The 20,195-nt window shown below is 39.6% G+C and overlaps 1 protein-coding gene across 3 annotated transcripts in view; it reads right to left on the reverse strand.

Moving 5' to 3' along the window:
• LOC127529922 (disabled homolog 2-like) overlaps nt 1-20,195 on the reverse strand; it is a 63,002-nt gene that overhangs the window by 11,278 nt on the left and 31,529 nt on the right. For 2 of the 3 annotated variants that reach the window (XM_051935212.1, XM_051935211.1), the window contains exons 7-11: nt 20,129-20,170; nt 18,152-18,214; nt 10,274-10,379; nt 9,508-9,860; nt 8,901-8,973 (exon numbers count right to left, since the gene is read on the reverse strand). In XM_051935212.1, coding sequence (XP_051791172.1) covers nt 8,901-8,973; nt 9,508-9,860; nt 10,274-10,379; nt 18,152-18,214; nt 20,129-20,170 — 637 coding nt within the window. The remainder of the gene's footprint in view (nt 1-8,900; nt 8,974-9,507; nt 9,861-10,273; nt 10,380-18,151; nt 18,215-20,128; nt 20,171-20,195) is intronic. The other variant, XM_051935213.1, reaches the window with a different exon arrangement.

Below are 20,195 nucleotides of genomic sequence, written 5' to 3' on the forward strand. Positions count from 1 at the left end.
TTAAGCCTGCATATGCTGGGTTCAGATCCAAGTATCTGTTAATTTTCATTAGACAGCAACGATTCAGCTAGCTCTCTGGCACTCTTGGTATTGGCTCTGAATTCTACTTTCATAGTGTCCTAGTTAAAGTGTCCGGTGGAACTTATAGGTGTGTAAATCAGAGACCATGGGTCTTTCCTTCTGATGGCATTGCAATGTTCCAGTATACGTGTTGTGAGTGTCAACACACTTACAACACCCTCCCTTATGCTAGAAAGTATAGCACGTGTTCTGTCCAGATTTGGGATCAAGACAGCTCACAAACCGACACTTTATGGACTTTTTCAATGCAGAGAGCAAAAAGTCAACAAACAAATCAGTTTACAGCGTTCCTTGTGATGCATGCCCAGCGATATATGTGGGACAAACATCTAAAACACTCACAATACATGTCAGAAGGAAAGACCCATGGTCTCTGATTTACATACAGTACATATAACATGGCCCCACCCCTTCTGGACTGAGCTCCTACAAGAGCCTTTATACTTTGTGCACCAATTAAGTTCCTGACCGGCTAAGATTTAAGATTTTAGCTAAATGATTGAGTAACTTTCTTTGTTATGTTCATTTCTGTGGCTAGATGACTGCAAATGAAACAGGGCAACCTTTTTACTATTTTCCTGGCTTCCTCCTAATCAGTTCACCGGTCCCCCTATATACATTATTTTTTGATAATTTTGAATTGGGCAAGGTTTTTTTTTATTTTATTAGTTTTTAAAGCACCTTAAAATGAATAAATGAAAACAGAGCAATCAAGGACCAGATCAATGCTACTTCTTATATATGTGTACGTTTCATAATATATCCAATCAAATTCAACACCCCTGCTTTGTGAACAATCAGAATACCACTATACAGTAACCCCGGTATCCTACAAAAAGACGAGCCTCAAAAGGGCGACCTCAATTGGGTGCGGCGAATAAAGGCGCGCGTAAATAAAGGCGAGCTTCAAAAGGGCGACCTCAATTGAGCAAATATTTTAATATTCTTGCTTTCGCCTTTTTATATAAATAAAGGCGAGCTTCAAAAGGGCGACCTCAATTGAGCAAATGTTTTAATATTCTTGCTTTCGCCTTTTTATATAAATAAAGGCGAGCTTCAAACGGGCGACCTCAATTGAGCAAATGTTTTAATATTCTTGCTTTCGCCTTTTTATACGTTCAATCATTGCCTTTATCTAATAAATTTTCTGTAATAATTTTGTTGCGTTTGCCTTTATTTGCTGCGCCCAATTGTGGTCGCCCTTTTGAAGTTCGCCTTTTTGTGCGCGCCCTTATTGAATAGAACCCAGTAACCCCTACATACATCCTGAGGCATCAAAAACCTTCAGTGAGATCCTGCTTGCTTATATCAGTACAGCAATAATGTATTTTTCACAAGTTGTAAAAAATCTTTGGATTGTTATTTGCTTTGGTGGGTTAGGATTCATCCACCTGATTAAGGTAACATGACAAGTGAGCAGTGCAGTGTAAGATTTCACAGGAGATTTACTTTGATGGTGTATTCTGAATTCTGCCATCAGAGAGATTAAGCTAATGGTAAAAGTATATTACAAATAAGAGTTTTCCCAAGATGATTTGAGTATGGGGTATTGCAATAACATACAGTAAGTCCTCATAAGACAGACACTTGATAACGCTGGGTTCTATTCTAGATATATTTTGAATAATCTTAGTTGAAGTATCTGGATGTGATATAGGGACTGCTTAACTATTAGCTAAACAGATGAGCTTGATGGACAGAATGGTTTCCTCTTGTTTGCCTAACTTGGATGCATACATTGTGCAGTTTTTAACTGAATTGCTCTATACTTTCCAGAATTTGTGCATATTGTTGACGACTGAATTCCATTGATTATCAGAAATTCTAATTGAAAGGTTCCATTCCCATGTTGCCTTAGATAGGAGTGCACTCATTCTAGGATCTTTGTTATGTGTGTCAGGTTTTACTGAGATCCTAACCTTTTTATTAATAATCATGTATGCCAAGCTCTCTTTCTCAATGCATTATGATAGAAGGTTCTTCACTTTTTATTTAACACTTCTTTTATCTCCCATTGTAATAACAGGCTTCTTAATAGAGAGTACAGTGATCCCTCGCTATATTGCGCTTCGACTTTCGCAGCTTCACTCTATCGCGGATTTTAAATGTAAGTATATCTAAATATATATCACGGATTTTTCTCTAGTTCGCGGATTTCTGCATACAATGGGTCTTTTAATTTCTGGTACATGCTTCCTCAGTTGGTTTGCCCAGTTGATTTCATACAAGGGACGCTATTGGCAGATGGCTGAGAAGCTTCCCAATCAGAGCATGTATTACGTATTAAATAAAACTCCTCAATGATATATGATATGCTTCCTGCTTGATGCTTCACATACTTGAAAGCCCGAACAGCACGTATTGATTTTTGATTGTTTGCTTTTCTCTCCCTCTCTCTCTCTTGCTCTGACATTCTCTACTCCTGACGGAGGAGGTGTGAGCAGAGGGGCTATTCGCACACTGGCCTGGAGGATATGGACGCTCCTCTAAAAAATGCTGAAAGACTACCTTCACATTGCTCCCTTGCTTACGGCTGCTTTGTCGGGCGGTGCTTCGCATACTTAAAAGCCAAACAGCCCTATTGATTTGTTTTCTTTCTTCTCTCTATCTGTCTGACATTATCTGCTCCTGATGCGCACTCCTTTGAAGAGGAAGATATGTTTGCATTCTTTTAATTGTGAGACGGAACTGTCATCTCTGTCTTGTCATGGAGCACAGATTAAACTTTTGAAAAAGAGACAAATGTTTGTTTGCAGTGTTTAAAAGTCCCTGTCTCCACAAGGGTGTTATTTCATGTCTAGAGGGCTCTAATAATGTTAAAAAAAACGTATTTAGAAGGTCATAAACAGGTTTTCCATGCTCTAACTGTGAAAATATTCGATTTATATATAAAGAATCCTACTTCACGGAAATTCATTTATTGCGGTAGAGTTTGGAACTGATTAACTGTGATAAATGAGGGTCGTCTGTATTATATTCACATATTTTGTCAAACATGAAGCTGTTGAGTGCCCTACGGGGACAGGTTTGAATGAACATCAGGGAAAAGGAAAAAATGGCTGCACTGATTATGCACTAACAGTTCAGTTCTCATGAAAAGTTACAAGTGGCATCACTTTCTGCTCCTTCTAGGACTATGTTTTTTCAATTCTTTCTCCATTACTTTACTAAACAGGGGTTCCCAGGCAGGGACCCCAACTCTTTTCATGTCTGTTTGATTGTTTTACAGCCTACTATTGCCATTACATATCTTCTATCCATTTGCTGAATCCATTGCAAGAATCACATTTCACAAATAAAGCATGCCAGTCCTAGACAGGATGGGATGTTCACGCATGCACACGCTCTCACTCATAGCCTAACATTATTTTTTTGGCATGTGGGATAAAGTCAGATCAAGTCCATGGACAGAATGTGCTAACTGCAAATAAGTAGTGACCAAGCTGTGAATCAAACCCAGGCGCTTATCTGTATAAGACATTGTACAGACCTAACTTCATTATTTGACATTAATTGCAGGCCCATCATCTTTTTAGTGACAGGCATATTTTTCAAATGCTTACCACATTTTCGTCCCCTAAATATTCCCACTCACTCTCATTACTGTATTTGTATTTCATAACAGTTTGGAGTGAAATGGTTAGCCCTTGTTGCTTAACTTCAGGCCACCGCCGCCGCCTGACTTCTACAAGTCCCCAGAGAGCGGTGCTATCCCACAGCCAAGTTCCAGCTGAGATGAGAATAACTTAAAGAGACGTCGCCTCTCGAGTAATCTTACTGCTGAAGCACTTCCTCTTGATTCAGATGACTCAGGCAGTGTACTGTACTGCTTACAGAGCTCTACTTCGCTTCAAAATTCCCCAGTTCGTGTCGTAGCAATGACTCAGTGTGTGACTCTGAAACAGTCACTGAAGCTTCTTCGTATTGTGATTCATCGTGCAAGGTGCTATATGAAATGTTTACTGACTTGCTTTTAAATTTGTATCCTTTGTAGCTTTCCATTTGTTCAAGTACAGTGGATTCAGAAAGCATTCAGATCCCTTCAATGTTTTTCACATTGTGTTATATTGCAACCTTGTGCTTAAATCATTTAAGTTATTTTTTCCAACACTTCAACACATCAAACAACACTTAACACCCCAAAATAAGAAAAATAAAGCAGTATTTTAGAAATGTTTGCAAATTTTAAAAAATAACACAAAACTTAAATATTCCATTGACACAAGTATTGAAATGCTTTACTCAGTACTTGATTGAAGCCCCTTGGCAGCAATAATGGCCTGGAGTCATCTTGGGTTTGATGTGACAAGTTCCACACACCGAAATTAGGGGATTTTCTTCCATTATTTTCTGAAGATCCTCTCACACTGTATCAGGTTGGATGGAGACCATCAGTGGTTAGCTATTTTCAGGTCTCTCAAAGGATTTTCTGGGTTCAAGTCTGATCTCTGACTGGGCAACTCAATGACATTCCCAGAATTGTCTCTGAGTCACTCCTGTGTTGTCTTTGCTTTGTGTTTAGGGTCATTGTCCTTTTAGAAGGTGGCCCATTCTAAGTTCCACAGAGCTCTGGAGCAAGTTTTCATTAAGAATATCTTTGTACTTTGCTTCATTTAGCTTTCCCTTTTTTGCCAGTGCCCTAGGTAATCCTCTGAAAGTTTCCTCAGAGTTCCATTGAGAGAGCCACCTGAGAGAGCCATCGAATTTCCTGAGGATGGTGGAGTGAGTTTTAAGTGAATGTATAACTTTTCATTATAATAACTATTCATTCAAAATCTGTACTAACCCCTACTCTCTCTTCTGTTTCCTTTCCGGTGTCCTGTTGGTGGTGGCGTGCGCCACCACCATCTACCCAAAGCACCATGATGTTCCAACAATGATAGATGGATTAAAAGCCAGAAGTCTGTATGACCATCAGCATCAAGTGACTCCGTGAAAAACCCAAACTACAAAGAGGACTTTTTCATTTATGTTAGGTAGAATGCCCAGAGGGGACTGGGTGGTCTCATGGCCTGGAACCCCTACAGATTTTATTTTTTTCTCCAGCCTTCTGGAGTTTTTTTTTGTTTTTTCTGTCCACCCTGGCCTTCAGACCTTACTCCTTTCTATGTTAACTAATGTTGTCTTATTTTAATTTTGTATTTTGTCTTTTATTTTTCTTTTCTTCATTATGTAAAGCACTTTGAGCTACTTTTTGTATGAAAATGTGCTATATAAATAAATGTTGTTGTTGTTGTTGTTGTTGTTTTCCTGATTGGATTGAAGGCACTTCCAGTTATAAAATTAGTGTTTCCTCTTAGGCGAGTTCTTCTGTCCATCAGAGTTGTCATTTATTGATTTACAGATCTTTGTTTTTGTTTGAATCCATTTCGTGCCTTCTGGACTGAAAGAGTTTGCAGAGGAGCCTCAACTCTGATTTACACCTTTGTTGGCAGATGAAGTCCAGGCAGGCCCTGATACAAGCTGGAGTAATGTCACAGTTTGGAATTTAAGTTGGGATTTTGAGCAATGGGATATCTGCTAAATCTGCTGTCACAAGAGGCCTGCTTTGCCACTAAGGCCTAACAGAATGGGCAATGCTCTCACTGCTTCAATTGGTAGAGTTCTGCAGTGGTTGTCCTTCTAGACACAGGTTCTCTGGAGCAGGTATATCCAACTCCGGTCCTGGAGGACCGCAGTGTCTGCAGATTTTCATTCTAACCCTTTTCTTAATTAGTGACCTGTTTTTACTGCTAATTGACTTCTTTGAATTAATTTTAATTGACTTGCTCTTGAATACTTTGCCCCCTTAATTGTTTCATTTCCCTTAATTAGATGCCAAACAATAATGAGATACAAAATGAGTCTAAACATGGCCAGCAAACTGTGTCCATCATACAATATCTGAAAATAAAGAAAGATGTAGTTCTCAGGAATGTTGATCTGAACAAGTCCCCAAAACATTTTAACACCACTATTAGAAAACTGAAAATTAACAATTTCAACAATGTATGCTATTGCACAGGGAGTACAGCAAAAAACCATGGAATTAAAGGACGCGTTTAATTAGCGGCAAGACTCTGCACTTAATTAAGCAACTGGTTGGAGTGAAATTGGTTGGAGTCTGAGGCCCTGACTTAGTTTGTCTTCTGTTGGCTCACTCATTTCATATTTCATTTCTGTTTGGGTGTCATTTAAGGAAATAAATAAAGCAATCCAGAGGAACGATGAAGAAATTCAGGGGAACAAATCATAAAAAAACAAGCCAATTAAAATGAATTCAAATGAAGTTAATTAGCAGCAAAAACAGGTCACAATTTAAGAAAAGGGTTAGAATGAAAACCTGCAGCCACTGTGGTCCTCCAGGACTGGAGTTGGGGACCCCTACTCTGGAGCTCAGCAAGAGTGACCATTGGGTTTTTGGTCACACTTCTTACCATTACCCAGTTGCTTAGTATGCCCAGAGCTGAGCTCTAAGAAGTGTGGTTGCTCCAAACTTCTTCCATTCCTCTCACCATGCACTGGTGAGTCTGCATTTAGAGTATTGTGTGCAGTTTTGGTTACCACACTACAAAAAAGACAGAGCAACAGTTGGAACCGTGCAGAGGACAGCAACCAAGTGTATCTCAGGACTTAAGGACATGTTGACAGATGCAGAGAATCAAACCTCTTTAGTCTCGAGCAGAGGAGACTGCATGGTAACCTAATTCAGATCTTCAAAAATTCTCAAAGGCATTGATAAAGTAGATTCAGCATAATTCTTTTACCTTAAGGTTGAATCACATACAAGAGCAAATCAGTTGAAATTATAAATAAACAAGCTTGGTGGACTAAATGGAGGCCATTGTGCTCTTGGGAACCTTCAATGGTGCAGGATTTTTTTTGTAGCCTTTCCCACTTTTCTGACTCACCACAATCCCGTCCCTAAGCTCTGCAGGCAATTCTTTCGACCCCATTGCTTGGTTTTTACTCTGATAGGAATTACCAGTTGAGGGACCCTCTGTTGACAGATGTCTCAACGATGATCAGTAGAAGTGGATTCACCTGAGACAGATTGTGTCATAGCTATGGGTCTGGATACTTGTGTCAATGTGATATCTCAGTGTTTTATTTTTCACAAAATTGCAAATGTTTCCAAAATCCTGTTTTTGGTTTTACATTCTGGCATATTGAGTTTTGCTTGATGCGTGAAAAAAAATTATTGTAGCACAAGGCAACAACAAAAAAGTGAAGGGGTCTGAATACTCTCTGAATCTACAGTATGGCTTGTTTTCACACAATACAACTATCTGACAATTCTAAATATTTACACAGAATTTCTTTCTAGTTACAGAATATTTCTTTTGTGTTTCTCTTCTCTTTCCTGCATCCTGTGATGGATAATTTGCAGCCATAATTAATGCTGGAACGTTTAAAGAAAAGTACTGCTGTTTAAATATCGCCAGCATCAAATCTTCTAAGACTTTCCTATGTAGATAATATTGAATTGCTTGTAGATACTTCTCAAATTGCTGTGTGTGGAGGTCTTCTGGCCTTGGCCTCCCTAGATGTTTATTTATTTAGGAGTTCATGGTCATAACATATGTTATCAGTCTAGACATTTATCATTTTATCCAGACTGACAGCCTAGATATTCCTTTATTTTTTTTTTTTACTTTTATAACTTTCATTTTCCTTTTACTAATGTTTTAGAACTTTAGAACAATCTAATTGAGAACAGGCCAAAGTCCTCACCAGTTCTGTCCAGTTAATTCTTCCAAAATAACATCAAGTTGAGATTTGAAGGTCCCTAAAGTCCTACTGTCCATCACTACTTGGTAACTTATTCCATCTGTTTGTGGTTCTCTGTGTGAAGATAAACTTCCTATTGTTTGTGTGAAATTTACTCTTAACAAGTTTCAAACTGTGTCCCTGTGTCCTTGATGAACTCATTTTAAAAATACAGTCTCAATTCACTGTACCAATTTCTTTTATAATTTTAAACACTTCCTTCACATCTCCTTTTACTCTTCTCTTGCTTAAACTGAAAAGTGGTCCACTCATTTAATCTGTCCTCATAACTCATCTCAGCAGTTCAGGAATCACCCTAGTCGCGCTTCTCTGGACATTTTTCAGCACTGCTATGTCCTTTTTGTAGCCTGGAGTCCTCCAGTTCCGGCCTCACCAGTGTGTTATAAAGCTTCAGCATAACCACCTTGGGCTTGTACTCAAAACATCAGCATGCTATATAATCTCACATTCTGTTAGCATTCTTAATGGCTTCAGAACCCTGTCTGGCACTTGATAGTGTCAAGTCCACTACTACTCCTAAATCCTTCTCATAAGGTGTACTTTCTATTTTCAGACCTCCCATTGTGTATTCAAACCTAACATTTGTATTTCCTATGTGAAATATTTTACATTTCCTTACATTAAATTTCTTCTGCCACAAACCTGCCGAATCCTGTGTGCTGTCCAAGTCCCTCTGTAATCATTCAATGGATTCCAGATTTATCTGGCAATCCTCTTAGTTTGGTATCTTTTGCAAATTTAACCAGCTTGTTATTTGTATTCCTATCCAAATCATTTATGTATATTAAAAATTGTAACAGCCCTAGTGCTGACCTCTGTGGCACACCACTCTTAATGTACCAAATTCTGATAGGGTTCCTCACACCATAACCCTCTTCTTCCTGTGTTTGAGCCGATTTTGCACTCATTGGTTATGTGTAGCTCAAAGTGCTCAACAATATGTGAAAATGTGTTATAGAAATAAATAGAGTTGTTGGTATCATTCAGATTTCCAGCCCAATCCCATTCCCCTATGGCCAACTGTTACAAGGCCTTTTTTCAGCTCTTACCGGATGTTAAGTTTTCTTCCTGTTGCCAGGAGCATAAGGCTGCATAAGAGTCACTCTGTAATTCAGTGCCACCCTGCAGACATGAAAGACAAAGTTAGTAACACTCTCAGTTTGTGAATTGACATTTTACTTGCATCTACATGCAAGATGATGCCATTTGTGATTTGATCTAACAGTCATATCATTTTGAGAAAAGTGCATTAAATTTGGAAATTCAAAGATGCATCTCTTCCTGGTGATTTGGTCATTGACTTGAAAACTAAGAGCTTAGGACAGAGACTTTTTCAGAGGGTCAGGTTCCCATATCAAGTCATGATTTGGCTCTTCCAGTGAGGTGTTTACTTGGCTGATGGACAAAGATAAAAACTCTACAATGTATCCCACTGCCAGTCTTTACCCAAACACTGAAGACTATTGTTCCAGTTAGTGCTGTAACTTACTTGCATGAATACTCTCGAAGGGCATATCTAAAGCAATGAGGGACATGAAAGGGATAAAGCTCTCTTATTTGTAATAGTCATACCCACCCCAACTGTTTTGTACAGCTTTGTCAGTCTCACCTTCCATAAAAATTAAACATCCCTTCCAAATATATGTCATTATTTACCATCCAGGTTGGAGAGACCATCCTTGGGAAGTGGGAGCCAGCAGGAACAGAAGTAGTGGAATTTTGCAGTTGTATCCCCCAGGTGGGGGATTGGGGTGAGACAAGAGATGGTTGGCTGTTTGTTGTTCGGAGCCAGGCCTCAAAAGGAACAGTAGCAGGCAAGGGTCCAGATGGAGATAAGGGGCTCTCAGGAGGTGTATTGGTCCACACATCTGGTGTTCCCCAAGAGTCAGATGAAACAGATGACCCAGAGAACCAGTCAGGAGACCCTGGACTGGCAAGAGGTGGAGTCGTCTGACTTATACTTGGAGTGACCAGGTTACAAATAACCCAAGGATCATTCTGAGAAATTCCTGGTAAAAAAGAGAAGGCAAGAAAATTGAATGGATTACTGGAGGGGCAGATGCACTGATTGCTCAATTGGACCAATGAATCCATGACAACTCAGTGGCTTTTCATTAAAAACTCTGTCTAATAGTTTCAGCATTCAGCTCTCTCATTTTGAAGTCCAGGCTGAATACAATAGCTCAAGACAATGAAAACACTACACCTTTCTCCATATTTCTTTAGTTATATTCATTTACCATCAGCATTAGAACAAATTAAGTGCATATTTACATAATATTTTACTTTCCTTTACCCATTGAGTGGTGGACAGTCATAGCATGTCACTGAACAACCTTATCCATATAAATGAATGGCATACAATATACGTCTGGAGATTGTTTCTGACCAATCACTAAGCCAATAACATACTGTACTGTACCTGTCTGGACAATGCCCAGCAACTGATCGAGACTTTGCTGTTCCCCCATGATGAGTGATGGATTTTCATTTAGGAAAAGAGGGGAGAGGTCACTAGTTGGTGATGTCTGAAACAAAAGATTCAGGGAGAAAGTGAGGTGAGTGGCACTTGAATTCATGAAATGTGTTCATTTGTTGATTTTCATTCCATACAGGTAGCCAAGTTAAATTAAACCTGACCACAGTCTAGCTTTTCACACGTGTAGCAATCCATCTTTAGTGCATTACTATTGTCTGCGACCACAGCTGTTTTGTAGCAGTTGGTTAAATGTCTGGTCTGCCAGCATAGTCATTTTATATACAGTAAATGTACTTAGTTTATGGTGTGGCTGTTGCTAAAAACATGCACTGAAATCCAGCAGCATGAGGAAGGTTGCTAATAGTCATATGGTCAGAGTACTGTGAAATTCATACTTGAATGCCTGACCAACAAGCTACACATAACCACACTATATGCTATATATAAACATGACCTGCATGTCTTTAGACTTTGGGACGAAACTGGAAGAAACCCATGCAAACAAGTAGAGAACATGCAAACTCCATGTTGAGACATAAACACAAACTCCATGCTGACTATACTTCCTTAGAAGGCTGGCGTCCTTCAACTTCTGCAATAAGATGCTGCAGATGTTCTATCAGACAGTTGTGGCGAGCGCCCTCTTCTACGCGGCGGTGTGCTGGGGAGGCAGCATTAAGAAGAAAGACGCCTCACGCCTGGACAAACTGGTGAGGAAGGCAGGCTCTATTGTTGGCATGGAGCTGGACAGTTTAACATCTGTGGCAGAGCGACGGGCGCTGAGCAGGCTCCTGTCAATCATGGAGAATCCACTGCATCTACTAAACAGTGTCATCTCCAGACAGAGGAGCAGCTTCAGCGACAGACTGCTGTTACTGTCCTGCTCCACTGACACACTGAGGAGATCGTTCCTCCCCCACACTATGCAACTCTTCATTTCCACCCCGCGGGGTAAACGTTAACATTATACAAAGTTACTGTTTGTTATATTTGCATTTTTATCACTCTTTAATATTGTTTTTTTTATCAGTATGCTGCTGCTGGAGTATGTGAATTTCCCCTTGGGATTAATAAAGTATCTATCTATCTATCTATCTATCTATCTATCTATCTATCTATCTATCTATCTATCTATCTATCTATCTATCTATCTATCTATCTATCTATCTATCTATCTATCTATCTATCCCTCAGACTCCTTGTTATGAGACAGCAGCACTGCCAGTGCACCACCAGGCCACCCTTATATACTCTATGCGTATATGGTTTGGTTTATAAAGCCTTAAATAATCTCACCCCATCTTATATATCGGAATGTCTGACATCTTATATTCCAAATCGTAACCCCAGATCCTCAACTGAGTGTCTCCTTAGAATTCCAAGAGCAAAACTTAAAAGAAGTGGTGAGGCGGCCTTCTGCTGTTATGCACCTAAAATCTGGAATAGCCTGCCAGTAGGAATTCACCAGGCTAATACAGTGGAGCACTTTAAAAAACTGCTGGAAACACATTATTTTAACATGGCCTTTTCATAACTTCACTGTAATTTAATCCTGATACTCTGTATATCCAATTCATTATAATAACTATTCATTCAAAATCTGTATTAACCCCTACTCTCTCTTCTGTTTCCTTTTCCGGTGTCCTTTTGGTGGTGGCTTCACACCATCTACTCAAAGCACCATGATGTTCCAACATTGATGGATGGATTAAAAGCCAGAAGTCTGTATGACCATCAGCATCAAGTGACTCTGTGAGAACCCTAACTACAAAGAGGACTATTTCATTTATGTTAGGTAGAATGCCCAGAGGGGACTGGGCGATCTCATGGCCTGGAACACCTACAGATTTTATTTTTTTTTCTCCAGCCTTCTGGAGTTTTTTTTTTTGTTTTTTCTGTCCACCCTGGCCATCGGACCTTACTCCTTTTCTATGTTAACTAATGTTGTCTTATTTTAATTTTGTATTTTGTCTGTTATTTTTCTTTTCTTCATTATGTAAAGCACTTTGAGCTACTTTTTGTATGAAAATGTGCTATATAAATAAATGTTGTTGTTGTTGTTATATACAGTGCCCTCCACAATGTTTGGCTCAATGACCCATTTTAGTCTTTGATTTACCCTTCTGCTCCGCAGTTTAAAATTACAAATCAAACAATGCAGATGTGATTAACATGCATATTGCAGATTAATTTAAGGGCATTTGCATACATTTTGGTCACACCATGTAGAAATGACAACACTTTTTATGTCCCAAACATTGTGGAGAACACAGTAACACATCTTTATGTTTATATATGCAATATATATTCATGTTGGGGTGGCACGGTGGCGCAGTGGGTAGCGCTGCTGCCTCGCAGTTAGTGGACCCGGGTTCGCTTCCCAGGTCCTCCCTGTGTGGAGTTTCCATGTTCTCCTCATGTCTGCGTGAGTTTCCTCCGGGTACTCCGGTTTCCTCCCACAGTCCAAAGACATGCAGGTTAGGTGCATTGGCGATTCTAAATTGTCCCTAGTGTGTGCTTGGTGTGTGGGTGTGTATGTGTGTGTGCCCTGCGGTGGGCTGGCGCCCTGCCCAAGGTTTGTTTCCTGCCTTGCGCCCTGTGTTGGCTGGGATTGGCTCCAGCAGACCCCCATGACCCTGTAGTTAGGTTGGATAATGGATGGATGGCTATTCATGTTTTCTGTGATCTGTTTGTTCCATACTCTCATAGGTTAGAAGCTGCTTAAAGAGGCAAGTGTAGCGGTGGGTACTGTGCCTCATATACAGAAGTACTGTTGGTCTCCACAGAGGAGAGAATTTAACTTTAGCTCACTTGGCTAAGACAGCTCCACTCTACACTCTGAATCCAATTTCCTGAATTTACATCCAGAAACTATGAATGCCTAGATGAGAGGGGCACCGTCCACACAAATTTCTCTCTGCAAATTTACAGTATGGGAGCTTGTCTGGGATTCATGATCTGAAAGGGGCAATTGTAGTGAGGTTGAATTAGAAAGAATCTGCCGTGAAAAGAAGATGACCTCAAAGTTAGAAGCTCGATTGGTCACTATAGGAGGAAAGGAAGCTACCCTGACTAAGATGGCAGCACTCCGCAATCTGAATCCAGCTACCTAAGCTCGTATCCCAGAGGTTAAGCCATGCTTGGGACAGATGCTTCTAGAAACATATGTGGAGTTCCTAGAGGAACTTTTTAATTTACATGGGAAAAGAAACATCATAACAATAGAAAAAAAAATACACGCGTTATTTGTAAAATCTGCTTTCACCTGATTGGCTGAGTCTAGGATACAGGACTCTAGAAAAACGTATAATATATGGGAAATTCAGTGATAACTGAGAATTGTGCTAATAGGAAGCTACCAATGGACAGATTATTAAGTAACCTCTGATGAACTGCACAGAATTTTTCTTTTTTGCATTCCTTTCGATTGTATTACTTTATCTTCAGAAACTGAACAAGTTAAGTGCATTTTTTGGTATTGTTCTGCTTCCTTTTATCCATTTCTTGGGGGGAAGGTAATAGTATTTAATTGTAGCACTATATCTAAAATAACTTTATTTCCAGAAAGGTACCCCTCTTACTGGATATAACTGTACTGTTACTCTGGTGTTTGTCATTTAAAATCAAACATATCAAGAAGTACCGTATACACTCGCGTTTAAGTTCTCCTGCGAATAAGTCGGGACTTGATTTTACTGTATAATTTCCGGTATTTTATAATGTCGGTCGTATAAGTCGAATGCAGAAAACACACGCTTTTGGTCCAAGAGATTATGCTATGCTAACACCCACCTGAGAGAGTAACCACGGAGCACACTGCCTTTTTTTTTTATGTATTGTGCCTACGTGACCACACAGTAATAAACAAACTATTCCGAAGCAACGTTTGCACTGTTTTGTGTTTTTTGTATTTCACACCCATATACACCTTTACTGTAAGAGCATCCATTATCTACGGTGGAGCACTTGATCAGAGGAAAATATGAAGCCAGTTTTAAATTAAAAGTCATTGAAGTGGTGAAAGAAATTGGTAACTGTGGTGGTGCAACAAAATTCAATGTGTCTGAGAAACTGGTGCGAGATTGGAGGAAGCAAGAAGATGTAAAAAAAAATGTAAGTGTCGTATTTTTGAACAGGCGTATAAGTTGGGGTTTGATTTTATGATCGAGTTTTTTCAGGTTTCAAGACACAACTTGTGCACAAGTATATACGGTAGTCTCTCAGAGCCTGCCATGAAAAACACATATCTTGAGACAACCATGAGTGAATTTGGATTAAAAGAGGTTGGGAGCAATTAGACGGTTTACTGAGTCTGAAATTTCTAAACCAATCCAATGCCTCATGAAGAAGGAACTCAGAAAAGAGGTGGTGATTTAAACAGCAAAAAGTAATGAAGTGCTTGTTAACCACAGACAGCAAGCCTGTGATCATGATGAATAAACCTCTATGACTGTAAAGTCTACTAAAAAGGACTCTGATAAACATATTTATGTGCATCATGTGTGCAAAGAACAGTTTTCTTTATACTAGTTAAAAATAAACAAAGAAAAAAAGCCTGTCAAATCACATTATACTTTAGCATTCAAAGACATCGCTGGACTAGTAGTAAAAGTGAACAATGCACTGCTACCGGCTATATGTGCCGTCTGTCAATACTCCTGCAGTCAACACGACGTTGAAAGAAATGGCAGCCACGTTCGCAAAAAGATGAACTGTAAAATATACAGTTGAACTAAACAGTGTGACTGGCATTCTGTCTAAGTGTTGATTGTGCCTCGTGCCCAGAGGTTGATGAGCTGCTCCACAACTCTGCTGTGGATAAGCAAGTTAAGATAATGGATAGATGGATGGAATAAACAGTGAGCTGTGACACCCCATTAAAAGGAGGTAAAAAGAACTGCCATTATGCAGGTTGTTAAAGAAGAAGCACAGGAAATTTAATTTTTAGTCCTTGGCACACCTGAAACAGCAACTGTGCCTAATGGCACTGACATGACTCCAGTAGAATTAAGTAGGAGTCTGCACAGCACCCAACATATCTTTGCACATCTAAACGAATAATTAAAGTGAGTTAACATTACTGTCTAAATGGAAATGCCAAACATGTCTTTCCTGCATATAGTTACAACGTTTTAACACATACTGTAATATATATATATACTAGCCGACACCCGCCGTAGCATATGGCGGTGTAAGAATAGGAATGGAAAATGGTGAGAAAGGAATTCAGAAATCAAGAAGAAAAAAATACTTCTTGAAAGACACAGTTGTGAATAGGTGTTTTGGTGCAGATGACAGATAATGAAGAGAGTATTTCCAGAATTGTAAATGCAAGGCGGGATGTTGGGGTCGTGTTTGAAGTAAATGACAATGGTAGCATGAAGAATCTCTGAAAGAGCTTGAATTTCAGCTTCACCACCATAAACTCCAGATGTTGCCATATATTGATAGTACTCCTGACTTGTTGTGATAACTCGATTTGCATTGGAAAGAACAACAGGAAAAACATCTCCAAATCTGTCCCAATGTGATGCAACGAAATCTACTGCCTTATGTCGTAGTGAGAGTGCATTGCCTTCATCAACCTTTTGTGTCAAGAAATAACCCACTGATAGGAACAGGCAGTTGCCAGATCCTGGAATAGAGATGACGTTGTACAAAAACCTGTCGACAGAGAAGATACTGTCGTTCATTGTATAACAAAAGCTTAGGAAACAACCATCACAGTATAACAAAAATACGAAGGAGCGAAACCAATGCCAATGGTCGACAGAGTACCTTTCTGTTCCAGGTGCACACATGGCTGAAGTGAAAGGTCACACGGTCAGGCTAGATATATGGCGGGGTATTGACACCAATGGGGTCATGAGAGAGGAGCGGGGAACACAGTAGTCCGAAGGAGGAATAATAATTGAGAAAAGCGGCGTGGGGGTGTATGGGAGGCCTCAGGCAGCGTGGAGAAGGGGTTTGGAAGAGCAGGAATAGGAATCGAGAAATGCCATGTCAGCTGCGTGTGGGTGGGACCGGTTTTGAACAGGAAGCAGGATGAACCAGAAGAGAAATATATATAAGAAAAATACAGGGTGAGTCAAAATTATGTTAACACTAGATGATTTTTATCTCGACCACACCTTTCCAGGTCGATGGATAGGTCGTGGTGGGCCATTGCCATGGCCTCCACGCTCCCCTGATTTGACACTCTGTGATTTCTGGGTATGGGATACAGTGAAGGAGTGCATGTATAGTACATGATGTCAATGACGTGAAGGACAGAATACGGACTGTGGTATCATCTATTCCCCGCAAAATGTGTGTCCGGGCTTTAAATGGTTTTTGTGTGTTGAACAGGATGGCGAACAGGTTGAGACATCCCTGTAAAGCATCTTGCACATATGAAGTATGTTTTGTGAATAAATTGTTTCTGCCATTCAAATGTTAACATAATTTTGACTAACCCTGTACATTATATATATATATATATATATATATATATATATATAAGCATAAAAAAATCATGTGATCATGTGAAGGACATATGACTGGAAGTTCAGCCCATTTGAAAACAGTTCGGTGTGGAACTTGTGTCTGAAAAGACGTTTTTGTAATTAGTGCTTGTTTTTGTTTGTGCTTCTGCATTTCAATTATAGAGGGTCACAGGGTGGTGCCCCAGCTCTTTATCATTGTCTGTCTAATCTCTTACTCTATATATAGATATATATATATAGAGAGAGAGATATACAGTAGATAGATATATATATATATACATATCACAACGTTTATATAAACTCTTTGTGCTGATGTTATGCCACATAACAATTCAATAGTCAAAAAAACAGCAAGATATATAAATTAATCATTAAGCTACAGGTACTAAGCCCTTGAATTCATAACAACAATTTTACCTTTCTATTTGTATCTCACTGTCAAGTCTTCTGTTGAGTTTCTTTTTTTCCCTCCATGTCTTCCATATGTATTTTGTATTTTTGTCTAATGCATGTGTAGAAAGGGGACACTGTAACCCCAAACATTTAAAGTTTGCAGAGACTCGAGGAACTTGGTTGGCAGGCATTTGGTAAGAAACCCTGTGGGCAGAGCTTTTCTGCCTCTATCACTACGAACTTTTTAGCGAGTTCACCCCAGACATGTGTTCTCGTTTGAGAATCATATCTGCCCCCACATGACTAATTAAGAAGCCATGCCCTTCTATTGGCCATGGAGGACTAATGTCTAACTTGTCAACTGTTTTCTTGCTCACTTTGTGCTCCATGATGGTGTGTGCTGTGAAACTTCAATCAATATAGTATTTAAAACAGAATGTCTCTCTGTTTGTTCTCTATACAATCTAAAACCCTCTGACCAATCTGGACCAAATTTTGCATAGTTACTCTCTAGGACTATATGGACAAGACAGGCTACAGTGAACCATGGACACCCCACCTCCTCCGCCTGATTTTATCACCTTGATGCATAAAAAATATTTAACCGATTTCAGCTAAAATTATCAAAACATTTGTACATTTAGTCAATGTAGAGGAAAAACAAAAATATTGCATATTCCAAAACATTTCATTAATTAATTAGCCATATTGTAATAATTTATGTATGTACTTAGTATATAAAAACAAAATGACAAACTGTATGCATTTGTAAACTAAATATCACTTAATTAATTTGAATATGTTATGGTTTTATTTTCATATTTCAACAAATGCTGATGTTCTAGGTATAAGAAGACCGGCAACACTGGGTAGTTTAAGCAGTACTTTCTCAAATAGGGACTAACTTTGTAACACCTGAGCACCCCATTCTCTTGCTTACTACCTTGGAGGTTTGATGGTCTGAAGGAAATGGTTCAGCATCAAAAAGATCCATGGCAGGGGGCACCTATGAAGGAAGAATAGAAAGTCACAGATGAAAACCAGTTCTGTCCAACTTATTATTATCATAATATGTAGCCAAAATCCACAACCTGGGATCTGCTATTAGAAAAGAAGCCATGACATCACGTACTGTATATAAAATATCTTTAACTACAAGGCCCTATTTGGTGCCTCTGAACCTTTCAAAAGCAAAGTGTCAAGCACTTCTTCAATTACAGTTTTACTAGATTTCTTGTCTTAGGCATCCAGCATTTGTCGTAAACAAAACAAGGTGACAACTTGCAAATCATGTTAAGGAATGTGTCTGAGGCATCTGGGTCAAAAGTTCTCCCAGCCTACTCTTACTAATTGTGTGTATTTTTTTCCTTTGCTTTAAATAGTGCCTTTCTTTTGTGTTCATCTCTCCAAGCTGCATTACATATTGTAAAAGATGCCCAGACACAGACAGGCACTGAGACAGCCAGAAGTCCAAACACACGTTTAATTATTCTTCCGTCCTCTGCCTCCCAACTCCGGCTCATCGAATGGAGTGAGGCGGCCCCTTTTATAATGCACCCGGATGTGCTCCAGGTGCTCCCTGGTGACCTTCTTGCAGCACTTCCTGATGTGGCGGAAGTGCTACATGGGCACCTGGAAGCACTCTGGGTGTACCTTCCTCTCTGGTGGGTCGGAGGTATTGTGGTCCAAGGCTCCATAGTCCTTCGGGCGTCCCCTGGCTGTGGCCATGGATCACCACAAGGCTGATCCTTCCAGCTCTATGGCTTCCACACCATTCTGGATGGCTGCCCTTTTGCAACCTGGGGAAGGAAGGAATTGCCCCTCTCCCAGTCCCCTGTTTGTCCAGGCCTCCTGGTGGGGCAAGGTCCCCAGCCATCCATCACAATATACAAATGTACAAATTACTTTCACATGTATACTTTTTTACAGATAAAGGTCACACGGAAATTGAAGTAGCAACCTAAGGTTTAAAGATCAATATCTAAGCCACTAGAAGTGCCTTGACCATAGGAAAGATGCTATAAAAATAAAATCTATTATTATTATTATTATTAGACTGCACAGTGGATCATAGTAATGCTTTCTTATCTCATTTGTACACCCCACTCCAAGCACACTCATAGATAAAGCTTAACTGTGTGGTGTAAATTACATTTCTACACAAAGGGTGGCACACAAATAAGCAGCTCTGCACAGGGATGGAGCCCTGCTATGATTTTAGCAGCAGCCAATACAGCCAGGTGAAGCTTGTGGAAAGCCCCCTGTGCACAGTTGTTGCATTTTTCTGGTTTGATCATGTGTGTACGTTTTGAAGGGAAGACCTGCTGAATCCACGGTGTTATTTTTATTGTGGAGCTCTATGCTCATACAGGCTCCTTCAAGCTGACATGCTACTACTGCTTCTATGAATAATGCACCAAAACCAATCATTCCATCTCTACTCCAGATGTTTTTCAGAAATATTTTAGGTTCAAACTTTGTGGGCTGTTTTTTTGTGGTACGTGTCATTTGGCTGTCAACTTTATCCAATAGATCAGGGTAGAATATCATGTAATTGTTTCCATATATTTGCTGCAGTTTACATAAGCACAAGAAGACTCTAGGAATGAACCAGAATTAAAATTCATTGCTTTAACCCTTACACCATGCTGCCTTCCTACCATTTTAGGGCAACCCTTCTACCTCCAAATAACCCTTCAGTTTCTCACCAATGTTTGGTAGACACACTCTCTTTCCTCTAACCTCTGACAAATGTTCTTCCTCTCTTCTGTCTGCTACCTCAAATCATGAAGTGGGGATATGTCAGCGACTAATCACTTTCATATCATCAACTTTTAATCTGCTTACAATTTAAGTAAGGCTTTCTTTGAATACAGTAAATGTTTGAGTCCTAATTCATAGACACACATACCCTGCTTACCTGTGCAGGAGTAGCAGTGACATTCAGCAGGTGATGTCCATCCTGTAAGGTCACAAGGCAACCTTGT

Source organism: Erpetoichthys calabaricus, chromosome 12 (genome assembly GCF_900747795.2).
Source record: "Erpetoichthys calabaricus chromosome 12, fErpCal1.3, whole genome shotgun sequence".
In the NCBI taxonomy this organism is placed as follows: domain Eukaryota; kingdom Metazoa; phylum Chordata; class Cladistia; order Polypteriformes; family Polypteridae; genus Erpetoichthys; species Erpetoichthys calabaricus.